Source organism: Rousettus aegyptiacus, unplaced genomic scaffold (assembly GCF_014176215.1).
Source record: "Rousettus aegyptiacus isolate mRouAeg1 unplaced genomic scaffold, mRouAeg1.p scaffold_m13_p_17, whole genome shotgun sequence".
Lineage (NCBI taxonomy): Eukaryota > Metazoa > Chordata > Mammalia > Chiroptera > Pteropodidae > Rousettus > Rousettus aegyptiacus.
This window is the reverse complement of record NW_023416292.1, coordinates 22,538,261-22,557,145: the sequence shown is the minus strand read 5'-3', so window position 1 is coordinate 22,557,145 and position 18,885 is coordinate 22,538,261. Positions and strand designations below refer to the sequence as shown.

The following is an 18,885-nucleotide window of genomic DNA, read 5'->3' as shown; positions in this document are numbered from 1 at the left end:
ACTCCATAATTTAGTTTTCATACAACAAAAATGTCACAGTTCGACATTCCTTTTAACTCTACTGTGATTTTAAAAAATGTATTGCATTTGCTGTTTATTAGGGATCATTTTTAATGATGTTAACAGCTCGATTGTGTTTCACAGCTACTCTGTGCTGACAAACTTTTGCTCTCAATAGTTTGCCCGAGGTCTGGGAATTTAAAAGGATCAAGTTTTAAATGGCAACATTACAGCAAAAGAAAAACAGGAGTGGAGGGGAGAAACCCACACCGTCTGTGTCTTTCGTGTGAATTTTATCGGCTTGCATTTAAGTAGACATGTTTCTCTTGGGGACGGCACCTGGGAGAGGAAGGCAAGAACAGTGGGAGTGGGCAGCGAGCAGGGCCCAGGGCAACCATTGCACCTTTAAGGACCGGAGACAGGGTGTTAGCTCGGCCTACTTCCCGGCCCACCTCTGAACCCTGATTGACAGGGCGCCGGGTGAGGAGGAGCCCAAGGAGGCCCAGGAGGAGGCGCAGGCAGGAAAGCGGGGGAGGAGGGACCGTCTTCTCTCCCGTGGCCAATCAAGGGAAGGGGGCGTGTCCTGTGTCCTCGCGAAGGGCCAATCACGGAAGGGGGCGTGGCTCCAGGTCCCGCCCCTGCTCTCCCCTCCTCCTCGCCCGCCCCTCCCCCTCCGCCAACCCCCTCCCCTCTCCTCCTTCTCCTCCAGCTCCTCCTCCTCCTGCCAGGCTGTGGTTTTTCTGTGTGTGTTTCTGGAGTCCTGAGCCTGAGCTAAACAAAAGCAGGAGGCTGGCGGGGCTGCTGGAGTTTGCAGAGCCGGAGGAGGAGCGAGCCCGTGCTCTGCCTGCGCCGCGGCCGGGGGATCGGCTCTGGCACAGCCCACCCCCTTTGAGATCACTCCGGCCCGGAGTGGGGGTGGGGGCCGCGGGGGGCGGGGGGAAAGTTTGCATTGCAATCCCGCTGCCTGGCTCTCCTTTCTCCCGATCCGTGCATATTTGCGAAAGGATTAAGCCCCAGATTTAAGCGCCGGGAGCCCATTCCTGCCTCGCCGAGGACACCGGACCGCGCGAACCCACGCCAGCTCTGATTTCTTGTCGGCCAGTGGGAAGGTGGTTTATTTTCCTTGCTTTTTGGAGTCAACACCCTTCCCCACCAGCCCTCCTCCCCACCCTCACCCCGCAACCCCTCCCCACTCCCCATCCTCCCACCCCCCTGCACAGAGGCAAAGGGTTTTTTTTTTTTTTTCTTTCGGTCTTCTTTCCCCCCTGCTCTGTTTATCCTGAAAAGGATTTGAAGACAGCTTGACGGATAAAAGCCTGGTGCTTCCCGGAGCCGGGCTGCGCTGCTCGGAGATGGACGAGCAGCCCAGGCTGATGCACGCCCACGCGGGGGTCGGCATGGCCGGGCACCCCGGCCTGTCCCAGCACTTGCAGGACGGGGCCGCGGGGACCGAGGGGGAGGGCGGCAGGAAGCAGGACATCGGGGACATCCTACAGCAGATCATGACCATCACCGACCAGAGTTTGGACGAGGCGCAGGCCAGGTGAGATACAGCCTTTTCTTTTCCTTTCTTGGGGTTTTTTGTTTTTCTCCCTCTCGCAGGGGAAACAATGGGAACCGAATCCGCACAGCGCTTTCTTTTTTAAATGTTAGTTCTTTTCCTATTTTGATGAGCAACTCTATGGCGGAGGAGTAAAATTTGAAGGAGCGTTGTTATCTGAAGTGTAATCGCCCCTGCCGTGAGGTGGCTGTGTGCTTATATTGTGTGTGTGCGTGTGTGTGTGTATGGAGGCATTCACGTATGTCCACACAAACACTCAGGCACGCAGAAAATACTGCCAACTGATCCAAAAGCGGCCCTCGGCACTTTTTACTGCTGTAAAAAAGTGTCAGAGAGAGCAGAATTGTCAAGTTTTGAACAGCAGTCCATGTCTTCTCTGTGAGGGACCCCGTGACATTACGAAATAAAATGTTCCAAGAACACTTTGCAAATTTAGTCGACCCCTTACCGAAAGCAGAGACTTCTGATTTTCTTTCTTGATATACCCCTTCAGAATTAATTTTCGTCTTTTCCCTTTTCTTCCCCCTTAAAAACCAAGGTAATTCTTTGTCCATGGTTGTCAACTATCTAGAAAATATTTTGTATTCATTTAATTCTCTTTCCAAAAAAGGCTGATGGAAAGTAGAAGAGATAATTTCACTGTAGACATATTTGTTAGTTTTAAGAGAGTGGGATATTTACTCTAACTTTATTGTCCCTTAATTTGAGTTGGTTTGGTAACCTTCCATGGCACAGACTGTGTGGTCCTTTAAAAAGGGTGGGGGGACAAAAATCCAGCGTGCTCTTTTCCCCTCGCTCCTTTCGGGGCCACTTAGAATGCAGCTACGTGGAAATGAAAGCATGGGTGAATTTTATGTATTTCAATACTAGAGGACGGTCTTCATTAAAAAAAACATAATAAATAAGCCGTGTAGCTTCTCAACTAATCCATCACCAGCTGTAAAGTTCTCCCCTCTAGGATTTTACAGTAAATTCTCTTTCAAAATAAAACAGAGGCAGTGGCAAACCCCTAACAGCTTGCCCCAGGCCCATCTCGAAAGGCAGAATTTTACAATCACGTTTGAGTTTGCAGTTGCCCAGTTTTGTGAAATCTCAGAAGTAGTCTTAAATATATCCACAATGTCTGTACTACAAAATGACTTAGTCACATGGAGAAGACATGATTATATATGTATTTTTGTCTCAGGGAAATAGGAATTTGAATTGAGAAATGAGAAGAAACAGTTAAAAAATGGATGTTGTGAATCACACTCTTATTTAAGCGGCAAGCACACGCAGCATGGAAACCCAAACGTGCCGAGGTTTACGGGTCCTCGAAAACTTGGAACTGTTCGGAGACTGGGATGGTCCCAATTTTTTTAAAATAGGAAAAAGTTTTCCAAAATTAACCAGTGTCGTTTTTGAATTTTATTTTATTTTTTTTTTGGGAAAAAAAAAACTAGTAAGTATGTCAAGGCGAGATTTCCCACTGGCAACCTCTTTTTGAATTGGAGCAGATTTCTCTATTACATTGTTCCAGAAAAATAAACTCAGACACATCAATAAACTGCTTTAATAGGAAGTCCGTGAAGTGGAAGGGGCTGGGAGGACTGGAGAGGCACCGCTCTTCTGACGTTCAGTCCGCTCCTTTTTATAAAACTGAGGACGACCGTGGCTGGCGGGTCCCCCCCCCCCGCTTACTGGCCTAGCTGCCGAGAGAGGAGACACACTTAGGGACAGGGAAATTCCTGTTCTTGCTCTCTAACCCCATTCGTGCACTTTGGAAATGCAATATTTCTGTAAATCCATGTGGGATTTTCTTTTGTTTTTGTTTTTGTTTTCTTTTTCTTTCTTTTTCTTTTTCTTTTTTTCTTTTTTCTTTTGCATTTGGGCCTGTATATAAGAATACAATTAATAAAAACTATTTTAAAAGGCCTCAAGAGAAATCTTTGATACATTAAAATCATTTCCACCTTTTTTTTTTTTTTTTAACCTAAAACCCCCGCTAAGCTTTCTTTTTGGTTTAACAATGTAACTCTCTTCAGCAAGAACTGTATTTGTTTTTCCTTTCCCCTAGTCACACCTTCGAAAGATACATTTATTATTTACAAAGTAAACTGTTAGTATTTTAGATACACTGTATATTTGTTTTGATACTCCTGAATTTTGAGCTTATTACTCCTCTGCTGTGCAGTGTATAGAGCCTGCTTCTTGTTTCTGTTCTTTATGGAAATGGGTGTCAATTTTTTTTTTTTTAACTTTCAAAGGGATTTAAAAAGAATTGCATGCACCTTGAGTGCCAGGGGCTTTCATTTATCTTTACACATTAATTTTAGTTAGTACACAGAATTCCCTTAACTAATAGCTGATACGATCAGGATTTTGTTTCCAAAACAATATCCTTCTGCTAAGTGCTTCCACAGTAAAATAAAGGGAAAGGTATTGTTTTGTTCCTCAAGTGCACTCTGAACGCAGACACACACAAGAACCAGGTAAATCACTAATCTAAGAGGCAGAATTGTATTTATTTTTTTCCCCAGTGGGTGCAAGGTCCTAATTGTAAATAATTGAATTTCAACACCTGCAAATAAGCGGTATGTGCACACGAGGCCTAATGTGAACACAGAGAAATGAATTTACTCCCCACATGGGCATGTTTGCCCCCTGGCAATGCATTTCCATACTCTTTAACTCGGGGACTGAAATTTTATAAATTGACAGTTCTGCTCAGAAGACCTTTCAAGCATCTTGTGTTTATGAGAATACGGGGGAATCTGCAGAATGAATTCGAACACATGGAGGAATTAAATTTGAAAACACACACACAGACCGAGAGGCAGGCCGCTGCCAGGCGGTGCTGGTGGGAGCACAGGTCACAGGAGCTGGTGGCCCGTGCGCGGGGCTGTGCCGCCCGCGTTCCCTGGGCAGGATTATTGTTTTAAGAATTTCATTTTGATTAAAGTACTTAAAAAAAAAACCTAGCTCGGCCTAAATGGGCATAATTTAGGTTAGTTCTGTTCTGTTGTTAAATGCCTACTCTCTCCCTGCTGATTAACACTATTTCTTTTTCTGCATTGGGGCTCTGTGTATTAAGTCATGAAACAATTGAAGCATGCCACAGAGTTATGCCCGGCACATCATTTTGGCTACATGTTCAGCCCCCCTGCCCCCTCCGTGCAGTATTAGCAGTTTGAGCTTGAAAGTGCACCTAAGCTATGATGATGTTGTTTCTTTCTTGCAGAAAACATGCTTTAAACTGCCACAGAATGAAGCCGGCCTTGTTTAATGTGCTGTGCGAAATCAAAGAAAAAACAGGTAGGACAGATTCTGGCACTAAGCATTTTCTTTGGCCAATTGATTCACTTAACCAGCAATCAGGAACCCATTATTTAAATATTAAAATTGCAGAACAGAAGGACTCTGAAGACTGATCGCATGATCCAGTGGGGTGTCCTGTGGCCTGCTTCCTGTGGAAGGAGCAGCAAGTTTCTTGGGCAGTTATCAAGCGTTCCTGGTTTATTTTCCTTAACTCTGTTTCTGGCCTTTTTGAAACTGAGGCTAACGTAGAGGTTCCGGAGGGAAATGTGTAGAATGATGTGCCTTTTGGGGAAAATATGAAAGTAAAAGTGCATTTCCTGAAGGAATAAATTTGGTCCACATTTAGAACGCTCGTTTAGGGGGAGTTGTTTAAAGTTCCCTTTCCTTTTTGCCCTGTAATTACGTGGAACCGCAGAGCAGGGGTTCTCGGCAGTGTTGTGGACACCGTCGTGGGGAGCCGTGGGGAGCCGTGGGGAGCGCCGTGCGGCGCCGGGCAGTGGGTGTGGGGGGCCTGCGCTCTCACGGCCGGGAGAACCGACGGGTTCAGGAGAACGTGATGCCACGAGATCACCCTTTCGGTTGTTTTTCTACTTTCTAGACCTCATATCATGGACTGACACACTTACACCACGTCCCCGGGGGGCGTTTAAATTTTAAAGCAACAATTAAAAAATAGCAGTCATCAATCAGAGGTGTTCTTAAACAGCAGATGCTCCGGAAGGGGCGTTTTGCACATCCTCGCGTTTGTTTATTTTAATCTTTAATTTCCCGAAGTGGGTGAATCTCCGTCTCCTAACACGAGGGAGCTGGACGGGCAGCGGGAAGCCAGGGCGTGCGGATGAGGCGCGAGGGGCAGCCGCAGACAGCCGAGCCTCTGCCGGCCCCGACCCGCCGCCAGCGGCCGAGCCGCGCCGAGCACCTGACAGCCGATTTATTTATTTATTTTTTACAACAAGGAGCGTAACAGTCAATAATTCATATCTAAACCATAGAAGCAAGGGCATGACATGAATGAAAGTGACAATAAATATGATTGCATGCCCGGTTGATATACATTGATAGTTACACGTCAAGGGGGGGCACGCAGGGTGGCTTTCTGTCTGAGAGTTCTCCGCGTTTCTCTTAGAAAATAAATAGTTTCAAGACGTGACCGTTGATGGGCTGTGTAATTACTCGGGCCTTGAATCGTAAGTGAAATCCGTGGGCAGCTCCTTTGCTGGATGCGCCTCGCGCTGTGCACAGCGCCCCAGACAAAGCACCTGCACAGGACGCGCAGGCCCGGTGCGTCCCAGGTGCCCAGCCCCGCCCGCCGCAGCGCGGAGCTGCTGAGTGCGTGATTTCAGCCGCGAGGCACCTTCGGACGAATGTGCGGTCTGTGCATATACATACCAAAAGCGCTTTTTCAGTTTGTCACACTTTTTTTTTTCTCTATTAGTCCAGAGCAGGAACCCCAAGTGCATATATATATTTTTTTTCTTCTCTCCTGTTTTTCTTCCTTCTCATTTTCTTTTTTGATGTTGATGCTTATTTACTTTGAATATTAGGTTTGTTGAAATTTGTTTCTAATGTAGCACGTGTCCTGCTGATCTTGATTCATAAAATGTAAGATCGAGGTGCAAAGACAAATTCGATGGCCCAGGCAGACAGGACTCTGTGTTTGAGGACGCTTCATCGGATTTTGAGAGGAAGTCCGTCAGAGCACTTAGCTGTATGTGGTGACTGAAGTGTTTAATTCCAGTCTTCTAATTGAAAGCTACTGAGGCAGTAGATCAACGTGGCGGGGTGACTGGAGGCTTGGTCCCGGGGTGCGGTAGAGAGTGCGTTCCTATGTCGGCCAAGCCGAGATGGTAGGAAGCAGTCGTTTTAGACAAAGTAGCGCTCTGAAAGTGCAATTTATTGTTGGAGTGGCTGTTTTGTTTTTCGATTTCTGTCATTTAATGACAGAGTAATATTTGGAGATGAAAAAAATCTAAATTAAAGTTTTATGTGTTGTTTCTAGAATAATATATTAAAGAAATACTTTGTCAAGTACTTTAAGTTGAAGATGAGGAGGATCACTGCTCTAGTGTCGAAGGGGAATTGCACACGCGTGTATGTGTGCACGCGCGCGCGCGCACACACACACACACACAGTTTCGGGCTGAGGGGACACCCACGGGGGAAAGTTAAAGAAAAAAAAGAAGGAAAAAAAAACGGCCCACCTCCCTCCGTTCTTCAACTCCTGCATGGGAAGGCTTGAGGGAGGGAAGGACCCTCTCCGGAATGTCGTGGTCCTGGGCTAAAGGCAGGAGAAGGCGTGGGGTGGCGGAAGGAGCCTCCAAGTGCGCAGCTCCGCTGCCCGCAGCCGCTGGGCCGGCCCAGCACCTCCCCGTGCGGGGCTGTCCCGGGACACACAGCGTGAAGCCACGCGAGCTTTGTCACTGTCGGTGCAGAGCCGGCGGCACCGCGGGGACGGTCAGGCCGCACGCACTCCCGCGCCGTGCACGCACTCCCCAGCCCCTCTGCTCGGCAGGCGCATTTCCGAGCCTGCGTCCCCCGTCCCTGTGGAGGCCGCCGGTCCGGGTGGCTTTGTTTGTGTCAGAAGTTCTCTCGCGCTCGGCTCACCTGGGTCTCCGTGAGGCGGGCAGCGCTGACGGCAGCGTGGGCATTGCGGTCATTTGCTGTTTTTGCTTTTGTTCATGATTTCAGATGGGAGACTCAGAAATAAGTAGGAAGACCAGCTAAGGTTGTCTTACCAGCATTTTGAAACTTTAAAGAAACAGGCGCACAGCACCCAGAGTAGGCAGCTTGGGCTACAGTTACAGTTGATTGACAGGTATTTAAGTCAGAAATTACCATGGGGCTTAAAAAAAAAATAAGTAGAAGAACCCATGTGTGTCTCCCTTCAGAGTGTGGGTAAGTTTTTATTTCGATACCTTTTTGCATTTTAATAAATAGTAAGAAGAAAGAAAGCCTGCAAAATGCTCGGCCAGCAAATCTCACACAACAGCAGGAAAAGCCCGAGTGGAGCTGCGGCGATGTGTGTTTTGAAGGGGCTTTTATCTGCCGCTCCTTCTGGGAGCGCAGAGGTGTAGCGCAGGGCTTTAGCCCGTTCACGGTCTCATTTTCTTTGTTTTTTGAGGCGTCGTTCCTTGTCTCCCGGCGCGTTAGCAGCAGGCCGTGTTTTACACGTGTGTACACGTGGCGGTGGTGGGGTCGGTGGGATGGAAGAGAAGGAGAAAAGTCAGACGCGTTGCATTTCTTAAAAAGACCTCGACTAGCTTTTAAAACTCTTTTTGGTATATTTTTTTTCTGTGTCAAAAATCATGCAGGTTTAAAAATCAGGAAAACGCAAAAAAAAATATATCGGTGCCATTTACTGAGGAGAATATTTATAGGTGGCAATGAATAGCTGTAATTGTTGTGAATAGTTTTTAATTTTAGAACATAATAGCTATATATGGCACTTTTCAGCCAATTTCCTTCTGTGCATTATCTGCACTGAAGTTAAATCAAATCACTGAAGGAGGTTAAAAAATTATTTCTTGCTCCCTTAACACCCTTTTGTTCTCTGTTTTTTTTTTCCTCTGTGTTCAATTAACACCCCCATCGCAGAGCCGCAGTCTTTTTTTTTTTAAGTCTACTACTGTATTTCACTTTTGACACCTCCCTTATTATTCTCGCCCGCCACTTCTTTTTAATACAGCAATTACCTTACGGGGTGTCTGCTCCTCTCCTTACAGCGTTCGAGAACGATGCGCGTGTGCGCGTGTGCACACGCGCACATGTGTGTGCTTTATCTGTAGGTGGGGGCACGTGTCAGGAAGCTGTTCGTGGCAGGGGAATGATTCTGCTGGTGTTCGGCCTTGAGCAGAGAACAAGGCTGAAATCACTTGAGATACTTTCGAGCCGCCTCGGGTTAGATTCCTTTGGAGTGTAAGCCGCAGGACTGACTTTTCATGGAAGTTCTTCTGTAGCGGGCGAATGCGAAACCTTTTTCTTGCTGATGAGAGAATTCAAGTATTCGTTCGGTTTTGTTTTCCCTGGGGGTGCTGAGAGAGGGAAAAGGGGGGCAGACCCAACGCAGGGAAGCCTCAGCTTCACCGGACGCTGTCCTGTGTGCCGTTTGCTGTGGCCCGGATATGCACTGTGGCCTGAGGACACGCGGTGCGAGCTTAGGACGAGCGGCGCCCCTCGTGTGATCTGTTTTTAGACAAATTCTGGCCTCCAAGAGGTCGGGAACAGGGTGCCGAGGGCAGCTGGGTCAAACCTGCTGGAACATGGTTTGGGGAATTTGGTGTCATTTCCTCTAACAGTAAGGGTGCCTGTGAGGGCTGGAAGCGAGAGGGATTCTGGTTAAACTCGGGGGGCTGGAAGGGGGTGCGCGAGAGTGGAGTGCGGGGAGAGACTCCTGACCTCTCAGTGCGGGGTGTTGGGGGCCGGGAGGAGTGGGGAGGGGGTTCCCAGTGGGAGGCGTTCCTGCTCCTGTATTTATCTAGCTTGCCGCTGGTGCCGGGCCTTGCCACGCACTTCGGTCCCAGCGTTATGCTCTCATACATGACCTTCTGGTTGTTGCCGTTGGCAAAATTAGAAAAAATGCCCCCAAACAAGCAAGCAACCCAGAACTTAGACATTAAACACATTTAAGTAGGAAGGCATTTTACCTTTGGTGTAAAGCATAACCCCGCTCCTTCTGCGACATAGTGTGTGTGCGCGCTTTGAGGGGATGTGCCCTGAACTTTGGTCTCAAAGCCCTGCGAGATGGCCGCTGTTAGGCTTTCAGCCTGGGAAGTGGATGTAAACACCGTGATCCTCTTTCCTTTTTATGTTAAAAAATTCACCCAAAACGCCACACGATAGAGGTGGTTTTCCAGGTCCAGCTGCTACTCATTTTCACGTGACCCTGGAGCACTCCGTCCGTTTACATCGCCGCTTTGGCCCGGGTTGGGGGACTGGCATCATCTGGCCGCACCTCCGAGGTGCTGTGGCAAGGCCTGAGGAATGTGGTGACTGATAAATAAAATAAGCGGTGGATTAATGAGTTGTTTGCAAAGTGTTCTGCACTCTCTGTGCTGTATAAATAAAAGATGCTGTCGTTCCCATAATAAATTATCTCAGGACTCATATCCTATTCCATCTCGTAGGAAGTCGTTGTTTTAACTCTTTCGGGCCAAAAAAACCACATCTCCTCGTCTGCAATCGAGTAGCGGCCGGTCAGTGATGTCTCCTCAGGGGACGTCTCGGCCCGTCTTGTGCCCCATCTGCGTCTTTGAGATGTCATTTCTCAAAACTTGGCAGAGTGATTTTCAGGGGAAAAAAAAGTGCAGGTACAGACTGTCAGAAGCCTAGAAAATCTCTCTCCCTTTATGGCAGAGTAAGGTCAGGCGTGACCCCTGGATGGTCTAACCTTGGGCGGCCCCGTGCCAGCCTCTCTGTTATCGGCAGATAGTGGGATTGCAACGGTAGAAAAGTTTAGCCTTTTTGGTGTAGGTCATAGTTCTAGCTACGACTCCCTCTGACCCTTTTGTCATCACGTGGGTGCCGGGCGGGGGCCTCACAGCTGTATCAGTTCCGGACCTACCAGGAAATAGTTACAAGATGATAGGGAAATTGCTCCAGTAATTTTGGGAGAAACTATAGTAGTAATGGCTAGGGACTTTGGACTCAGAAGCCGGACCGTCTGGCCTTGCGTCACACGCCTCCGACTTGTTAGCTCTGTGACCTCGACCAAGCTAGCTACTCAAACTCTGCCCGCCTCACTTTCCTCATCGGGAAAATGGAGATAATGGTTTCTATCCTGGAGGGTCGTTAGGATCGAATGAGGTAATACATGTAAGTTATAGTGCCTGGCACCGAGTAAACAGTCAATAATGTTAGCTTTTATTATTTCTGGCCCTGTTTTCTTGCATGAAAAAAGAGAGGCTCACACCAGATGGTCCCTAAAGACCAAGCCAATTCCAAGACTGCGATTCTATGCTGAAAAGAGACCAAAATTGCTGCATTTAAGATTTGCTTTCTTTTGTTTCCCTTGCCATTCTCTTAAAGTGAGAATTAGCTGTCTTTGGCCAAAAGGCTGGGACGAGTTTGGAAGAAGAGAGAGAAAAAACTCGTGAGAGCAAAGACAAAGGTTCGTAATTGTCCACACACTGGACGGCCGCCCCCTGAAAAGCCAGAATCGCATGTATTAGCGATGGTGTTTTCTTAGCTTCAGCAACTGGAGGTGTTATGTAATCCTGGTTAAAAATAATTTCCTTCTGAAAACACATGGGCACATCCATTCAACTCATAAAGTTTCGAAGCAGGAAGAGTGAGTTTAGGGCAACCCGACCTCTTCCTGTCCTCCTAGTGTGCTCCTTATTTAGGAAAAATGTCATCTTTGTCATAATGTCAGCCTTGATACATAGCAGGTTTTTTTTTAAATTGCTTTCTTGAAAGATAGTCCATATACCATAGAATCCATCCATTGAAGGTGTACAGTTCGATGGTTTGAGTATATTCACAAAATTGCAGTCATCACCACATCTAAATTTAGAATATTCTCATCACCCCCGAACCAGCCGCCACTACCGGTCAGTGCGCGCCTCTCCCCGGGCGCGGCCTCAGCGGCCGCCGCCCTCTGTCACCGTGGATCGGCTCATGCTGGGCGTTTTCACGGGGACGGACTCCGCAGCCTGTCGCTGGCCCCTTTCACTCAGCGCAGCGCCTTCGGGGCCCGCCGCGCCGCTCCTTTTCACGGAGGAGGAGTATTCCACGCCACTGCCCGGGTGGGCCGCAGGCCGTCTCTTAATCAGTGATGGACATTAGGTCGTTTCCGTGGGTTGGTGTTGCTATGGACACTTGCACACAAGTTTTGCACGGACGTGGTTTTGTTTTTCTGGTTGTCTACCCAGGAGGAGAATTGCCGGATTATCCGCTAACTCTGCGTTCAGCGTTTTGAGGAACTGACTGCCAGACTGTTTTCCAGAGTGGCCGTCACAGGTGAATTCTTACGCCGTGCTGTGACAACACTGATTTTTCTTTCTGGTACTCCCGTTCTCCAAACAGCGGCCTCCCTTGTCCTCCATATTCAAACCTCGACTCCACTTTTTTGCCTTTAATCAGTGCCTGCTGTATGAAAAAAAAATTCTGAGAAATTTATTTGCCTTTAAGTGTGCGTGATGAGGGGCTCTGTGAAACCTCTCAGAGCTATTTGCATTTTGAAAAGGAAAAAAAAAATAAGTCAAAAGAACGAATTTCTACTGTGGCATTTTAGGTGAAGTTTCCTCAGGGGACAGTTAGGACAGTTAGCACAGACTTTGAGGAAAAGCAGCCTGGATTCAAATCCTAGCTGGTCGTGTGACATGAGCAAGGTATTCGGTTTAGCAGAGCTTCAGTTTCCTCATCTGGACAGTGCAGGTAATGCTGCTACGTAGGGTGGCCGGGAGGGCTCCCCCGGCCGAGAACACGAGGCACGTAGCCGTCGAGTGTGCTCAAAACCCGGCAGCTGCTGCTGACGTCCTGAAGCCGCCCCACAGAGCAGAGCGCTGACCGCCCCTCTCCTTAGCCTAGTCCGGCTCCGTCTGCTCGGGCGCTGCCCGAGTGTCCGAGGCCCAGCGAACACGTCCCACGCCGGCTCCTGGACGCTCTAAATGGCTGTCTGCCCGGGAGGGACAGTCTCGGGCCGAAGCTATCCCAGCGGTGCCGCGTCTCCTTCGGGCCTGGGAGGACCGGTCAACACGCGTCATTTTAAATTTCATGCTGCAAATGTTTTCGTAACCCATCTTGACAAATGCAAAACGAAACAGCTGAAAATAATTGTAATACATTTTATTTAAATCCAAATATATCTGAAATATTTCAGCATGTGATTGACACAAAAATTAGCGAGATGTTTTATTGTTTTGGGGACTAAGACTTGGAAGTCCGTGCTTTTGCGGCCTGTCTCTGGCTTGGCCCAGCCACACGGCGAGTGCTCAGCAGCTGCATGGGCCGAGGCCCGCCGCGGAGCACGTTCTGGCGGAAATGTTTGCCCTGCTCTTTTTTTAGCTTGGTTTTTCCCTCTAAGGAAGACACGTGGTTGTTCGCCACTCGGACGGGACCTGGAAGTTCTGTGGCGATGACAGTGGAACGTTCCCGATGGACAGCCGTGCCCCCCAGGCGTGTCTGGGGCCGCCCTGGGGGAGGGGGGCCGCCCTCGGGGAGGGGGAGCCCGCCTGGGGCCTCGGCTGCCTTCTCGCGTCTCCTTCCTTCTCTCCCTGACTCCTCGCTCTGTGCCGTTTCCTTCTTCTTAACACAACCCGAAATGGCATGCGTGGTGGAAGAGCCACCTTGTTTTCTGCAGCCGGAAACAAAGGAGCAAGTTCAGGGGACTCCAGGGTGTGACCAGAGTTTGCTGGGCCCCGGGTCAGGATCGCTGGCGCCTAACAACCACCGCCTCCGAGGTCACCTATCATTTTTGAGAATGCCATTTAGCTCTTGGTCTCAGGTTTCCACACCCATGGAACGGGCCACTCTGCAGAGCCCCGATGTCCCTGCATTCGTGGGTCACGTGCCCCGGCATGGTCCTTGCCAAGCCCTGACTCACAGGAGGGTAGAAGGGTGGAGCGCGCGTTAGGGCAGTACTGATCTGTCCCGCGACTCCTTCCGCCTCTCCTGACAGTCACGTCAAACTGGTTCTGGTGGTGTCGCGGTGGCCTCCGTCAGCGCGTCGGCTGGGAGAAGGCGGACTGAAAGGGCGCACGTCAGTGACTTCCCTTGACGCACTCGGCACCGCATGGCAGGGCCCGCGGCCCGCCGCAGCCCAGCCCGCCTCGCTGACGTGGCACGATGCAAACGGCGGTTCTTCTGCGCACTGTCCACGTGTAGCTGTTGGATTATAGACTGGAAATTGCTCTTGGAAAACACCGAGACTTGGGGTGCAGGATTGGGAGTGCAGTGCACACCCCTGCAAATTCAGATGGCGCTGCCCGGGAGGTCAGGAGTCTCGGCTTTGGCTTTTAACTTGGAGTTGAGAAGAGTTGACTTGTTCACCATTTGCCTCTGCCGAAATGCTGAAAGTAACGTGTTTCCCACCTACCTGTCCGTCGGGCTTCGGGAAGCTTAACGTGGGGATGTTCAGGACGATGTGTGACTTTCCTTAGGAGAGCGTGGCCCAGTGAGTGCGAGAGGAAATTCTGCATTGGTCACGCTGAGACAGGTTCGCTCTGCCCGCTGCTCGCAGGACCACGTGCCTAGTGGCCTGCGCCTCGGGGCCCAGAGCCAGCCATTTCCTGAGGGCTTTAGGTGAGGCGACACCCGCCGAGGCCTTGGAGGAGCCTCCTTGCAGTCACCGTCCGCCCTCATCCTCGGCCCCGCACAGGAAGCCCCTCACAGCCGCGAAGACCTGTGGGTGCCCAGCGAGGGCGAAGGCCCCCTCGGGGAGCCGCCTCCGCCCCAGGTGCACAGCAGCCCCGGGGGTGCGGATGGAGGAATAAGCTGAAGCACCTCCTCCTGAGGCCGAGAGGGAGAGCGGGAACGCGGGGAAGGGGGCAAGGCGCGAGGCGGGGCGTCTGGGAGGAGCCCCAGGGCCTGTGGAGGAAGGAGGCTGCAGAGCTGAGAGACCGGGGCCGCGGCCCGGCACCCCGACCACAGGCCGCCGACGGGCCGCAGCGCGGTGCTGCGGCGGCCACAGTGGACGCGGGGGTCTTGCTGGGGACCAATAGCCGGCCTCGCAGAGGCCTGGGCCGCTGCCCTGAGAGTGCGTCGTCAGTGCGGAGAGGGGGTGCAGCCAGAGCCCCCGTCCCAGAGCGCGCACACAGGCTGGGCGTCTGCCTCGGTGGCTCCCAGCCAGCACCCCCCCCCCCAGGCTGATCTCTGGGCACTGGGAGGGGACCGTGCGTGGGGGACACGGGGTGCCCCTGGGCGCGCCTGCCGCGTCCCTATGTGGCCCGCGCTGTGCGGGCCTGCGCCGTCTGTCTGTCTGTGCAGCAGACGCTCCTGCCCGAGTTCGGCTGTGATGAGTGAGCCGGGCACAGGTCCGGAGTCCCCGCTGGAACCCCGCGTTCCCCCTCAACCCCCCGCCCTTGCTGCGAGCACCTCGCCCCCCGGCTTTAGGCCAGACAGCCCTGATCTCGCCGCGCTGACGGGGCTTTCGTTACACTCAGCCTAGTTCCTGCGGCACTCGCAGGTTTGGGCCTTAGACTCGCCCGGGGCCTTACGTGGCGCTCGTGTCTCCCGGGAGTCTGAACGGGCCTCAGGCTGCCTTGTTGCTGCACGGCTGGGAACACAGACGCATTCGGGTAGCTTGCCCCCTCCCACCCCACACACGGCGCTGTGTCCCCTCCCCCACAGGGCCTGCTGGAGCCCCGGCAGGAAGGGGCTGTCATCAAGCTCCGGCCCAAGCCGGATCACTTTATTTTCCTTCTTAGAAAGTTCCACCAGGAAAGACGGGCTTGGTGTGTGATTATTTTTCTTAAATGGAGTCTTGTGCTTTCCTATTAGTGCTCAGCACAGCCCGCAGGGCCAAGGCCAGGCGGACCAGAGAGCCTCCAGAAACTTCCTGCTGAGTGAGCGTGGGAGAGCTGGGAGTCACAAAGGTTGAATTCCCTCATTACTTCGAAAATCTATGAATTAATTCTCTCCGTGAATTTCCACCAGCCCAGCCCGTGATCCACCAGCTGAAGAATCAGGCCTTTTATTAGTCTCACAGGATGAGTTTCTCGTCCCAGTGCCTCGGGGGGGAGGGGAGGGAAGGCCCTGCATGTAGGCTGAGTGTCCGCATGCTACTGTGTCACTTCTGACTGTTACAGATGTAGCAGACGTGTAGGAGTAGCGACTGTGAGGCCGGCGGGGATAATAGAGAACAACAATGATGGACCCTTCCCCCGCCCCCACTCATCTAGTGCACCCCCCCGCCCCCCTGCTTTCTAGGGTGTCGGGTGGGCTGTCACGGTAATGACCGCTGTGGGTTCACAGAGGCAGAGGCAGCTCCCTGGCCGCTCTCCCCGGGCAGGGGTCTGCGGGGGCGGCCGTCTTGTCACGATCCCGCTGGAACGTGTCTCCTCACCTCTAACGTCACCTCCTGAATGTCACCCTCTATTATAGAAGCTCGATTGTTTTTAAGTAAGTGTGACTACATGTTTCTGAACACGCGCCGTTCTGGGACAGCTCTCACGCCCCACAGGCTGGATAAGGGAACCTCAAAACGACGCCCTGCGCCGGGCGGGTCGGCTTCGCAGCAGTCAGACGTGTTCGTTCTCATCTCCGGAGGCCGTGGCGAGGTCGCAGAGTTTGTGTTCTGTTTCTGCCCGTTCGCCACGCTAGCTAGTGTTCGGGGACCTTCTGCGCTGAGGCCTAATGAGGGACCCCGGGGCGCAAGGCCTGGCCTAACCGCGAGGAGCTTACAGCCCAGCAGCCGCACCATGCTCCTTGTCACATGACCGCCCGCCTGCTCCCCGAGCCCGTGCGCGTGACAGCGCTGCGTTCCTAAGGGCCAGGCCCGTAGCTGGAAGGTCAGGCCGACCGGTGTCCGTCAGCACTCGGGGCGCGCGCCGGGGCCTGCCCCTCTGCGTCGCGGGGTGCCCGTTCTCGCTCAGGGAGCCGGAGGCCTGCGCAGCGTTTGAGTCCGGCGCGCTGGGCCTCCTCGTCTTTCCCTGCCCTGGACCCTCAGACCCAGGGTTTCGCCCCTCCCCACCTGCCCCTTCTCGTTCCCTCTTTTGTCCTCTTCCTCCCCTCGACGGGGCCTGCCCCACACCCCAAATTGCTATTTGCCCAGCTTGTGACCTGAGACCAGTTGGCATTTCCCTGGCATGGCTGGAATTTACCACCCGCCGAGCAGGCCTTCGGTGACATTTGCTCACCGGGGCGGCTTAAGCTGCGTGGTCCGCGCCGAGGGGCCTGAGGGAGGCTGGGGGGAGTGTGGAATTTACCTCTCCGCTCTGGGGTTCTTGCCACGGGGAGACAGGCAGAGATGCTTTCTAGAAGCCGGAATTAATTTTTATCATGGTACACATATTTAGTTATATATATTCACACACATTTATTATGTATTCAATAAATGCATGTAGACAATTTGTGCATTATCTGTCATTCTCTAGTCATTATTTTAACAAATTAAATTTTCATGGTTAGCTTCATCCTTTACAGTTGCACCCTCCCGTCCCCAGCAGCCCTCTCCTCCGCCTCCCGCCGGCTGGCAGGAGACACCGGGCTACCTTGACGCTGAGGCCTCGTGCCCTCGGACCTGCGGCCTCGTAGGGGTTCCGGGCTGCCTGGGACGGCCTTCTCGCCGTGGTCGGCCCTGCCGTCCTGCTGGTAAGGAAATCGCCGCTCATCTCTCTGGATCAGACTGGGGTAGGAGCTGGTCGGCCCCGTTCCTGGGACAGGCCAGCCCCGGAGGGCCCCCCGGCGCCTGGAACGCACATGCCATCATCTGTCCGCAGTGGCGGTCCACCCAGGAAGGGGAGCAGGCGCTGGGGACGGTCATGCCTGCCCCCTCCCCCGTGTGTTCAGCCTGTGCAGGGATCTGGAGGCGGAGCGCTCTGGGCCCAGGCGGGGACAAGAGTGTTGGTGTCATCTCATTTCAAAGTGCAATTCAGACAGTTTACTGAAAGATACAAATGATACAAAGAGATTTACTAAATAAATGGGGAAATTAGGAGAGAAACTTTTCTTCCTGATCTTTACTGATAAGGAAATAGCTACTTAACTCTTGGATCAAACTAGTCCGGGATCTTGATCATTCCAGACCTTGTAGAGGTCAGCTACAGATTCGACTCCGCTTCCTAGTAGCAAAAGTGAAAAGGGAAACAGGATTAGTTTCAAATTTCAAAACATTTAAAATTGGAACCAAATCAGTTATTTAGGGGAAGCGGATTTTTTTTCTCATTCTGGGCCCCGTGCAGAGTTTCTCCGTAGTTCAGATAACACAGTGCTAAGTGACGATATAGATGCCGTTCTGCACGGTGTCTGAGCAACGGTGGCGAGCAAAACATCAGGCTTCATGCTTCCCCGTAGCCCCTTCGGCAGAGCCTCCCCCAGCACGCACCAGCTTTTAGCGTAACTATCGGTTTGCTGTCTGATCCCCTCATTAGACTAAAGAATTTCTGGAAAACGATCAGGATTTATATGCCCAGCACACAGGAGAAACTCGGTATTTTTTGAATTGAAACAGTTTTACCTATTTATCCAAAAAGAATAAATGTTTATCCATTTATTAACATTTGTTGGGTACTTGCTACCAAAAAGAAGTATCAGTGAAAAGCCCGGCCCCGTGCAAAAGAGGCGTGAACATTGTATCTTCTATGAAACAAGATATACATTCACTTGATTTAAGTTCTCAGTATAGCTGTGGAGTTGGGTTTTGGTCCCTTAACCCAGGAGGAAAGAGAAAAGACAAATGACCAGGTATCTGAGGGAGGACAGGGGCAGCTCTCCTGCAGGTTTGCTTTTGGCCCCATCCCGTGTCTAGCCAGCTCAGCCTCCCGGACGCCCAGGTCGCCCAGCGCGGGGCGGGGCCTTCTGCAGTGCTGCCCCGCCCCGCCCTGGCAGCCTCCACGCGGAGATGGAGACGCTCGGGCTCCGTCTCCGAGGGCAGCTGGAGCTGCGGCCACCAAGGTCCCTGCACGGCCCTCCCCCTCCCGCCCGCACTCGTGGCTTTGCGACTGAGCCATCTCTTGGGAGGGTGGGGGTAGAGGTCTCTGAGACAAAGACATGCTGGATGCTGAGGAGGCTGGCGGGTCCTCGAGGGCCAGTCTGTTTAAGTAAAACTCCGACACTCCGCGGCTGGGGCCGCAGGCAGCTGGGAGCAGCTCCTCTGTGGTTAATAAAGTGCACCGTGGGTCACAGTCCCACCCCTTTTCCGTAACACCCCCCAGATCGATAGCACTCGCAGACCTTGATTTATTCATTCTCTCGAGGTTCGACAAATGGCGTCCTCGTGGGGCACTGAGTCCGAGAGACGAAGGTCCTGGGGACTGGAGGCCTCACAGCTCGGGGGCATGCAGAGCGCACGGGGCTGCGCTCTTGCCTGCTGAGTCGGGCGCTTTTTGTGTGTCGAAGGGACCGTCGTGCAGGCGGCCACTCTACACAGT

At 51.9% G+C, this 18,885-nt stretch overlaps 1 protein-coding gene and 1 long non-coding RNA gene across 4 annotated transcripts in view; both read left to right on the top strand.

Annotated features, from left to right (window-relative positions):
• The first annotated feature begins 724 nt into the window (after positions 1-724).
• The window catches only part of PBX1 (PBX homeobox 1), a 153,983-nt gene continuing 135,822 nt past the window's right edge, over positions 725-18,885 (top strand). The window contains exons 1-3 of one of the 3 annotated variants that reach the window (XM_016148543.2): positions 725-1,109; positions 1,288-1,543; positions 4,782-4,855. In XM_016148543.2, coding sequence (XP_016004029.2) covers positions 1,353-1,543; positions 4,782-4,855 — 265 coding nt within the window. In that variant the 5' untranslated portion in view covers positions 725-1,109; positions 1,288-1,352. Of the gene's footprint in view, positions 1,544-4,781; positions 4,856-18,885 lie in introns of all 3 variants that reach the window. The other 2 variants (XM_036234713.1, XM_036234712.1) reach the window with 2 other exon arrangements.
• LOC118612862 lies at positions 9,288-16,875 on the top strand. Its single transcript, XR_004955187.1, has 2 exons — positions 9,288-10,964; positions 11,728-16,875. It is a non-coding gene; the product is annotated as an uncharacterized LOC118612862 (long non-coding RNA).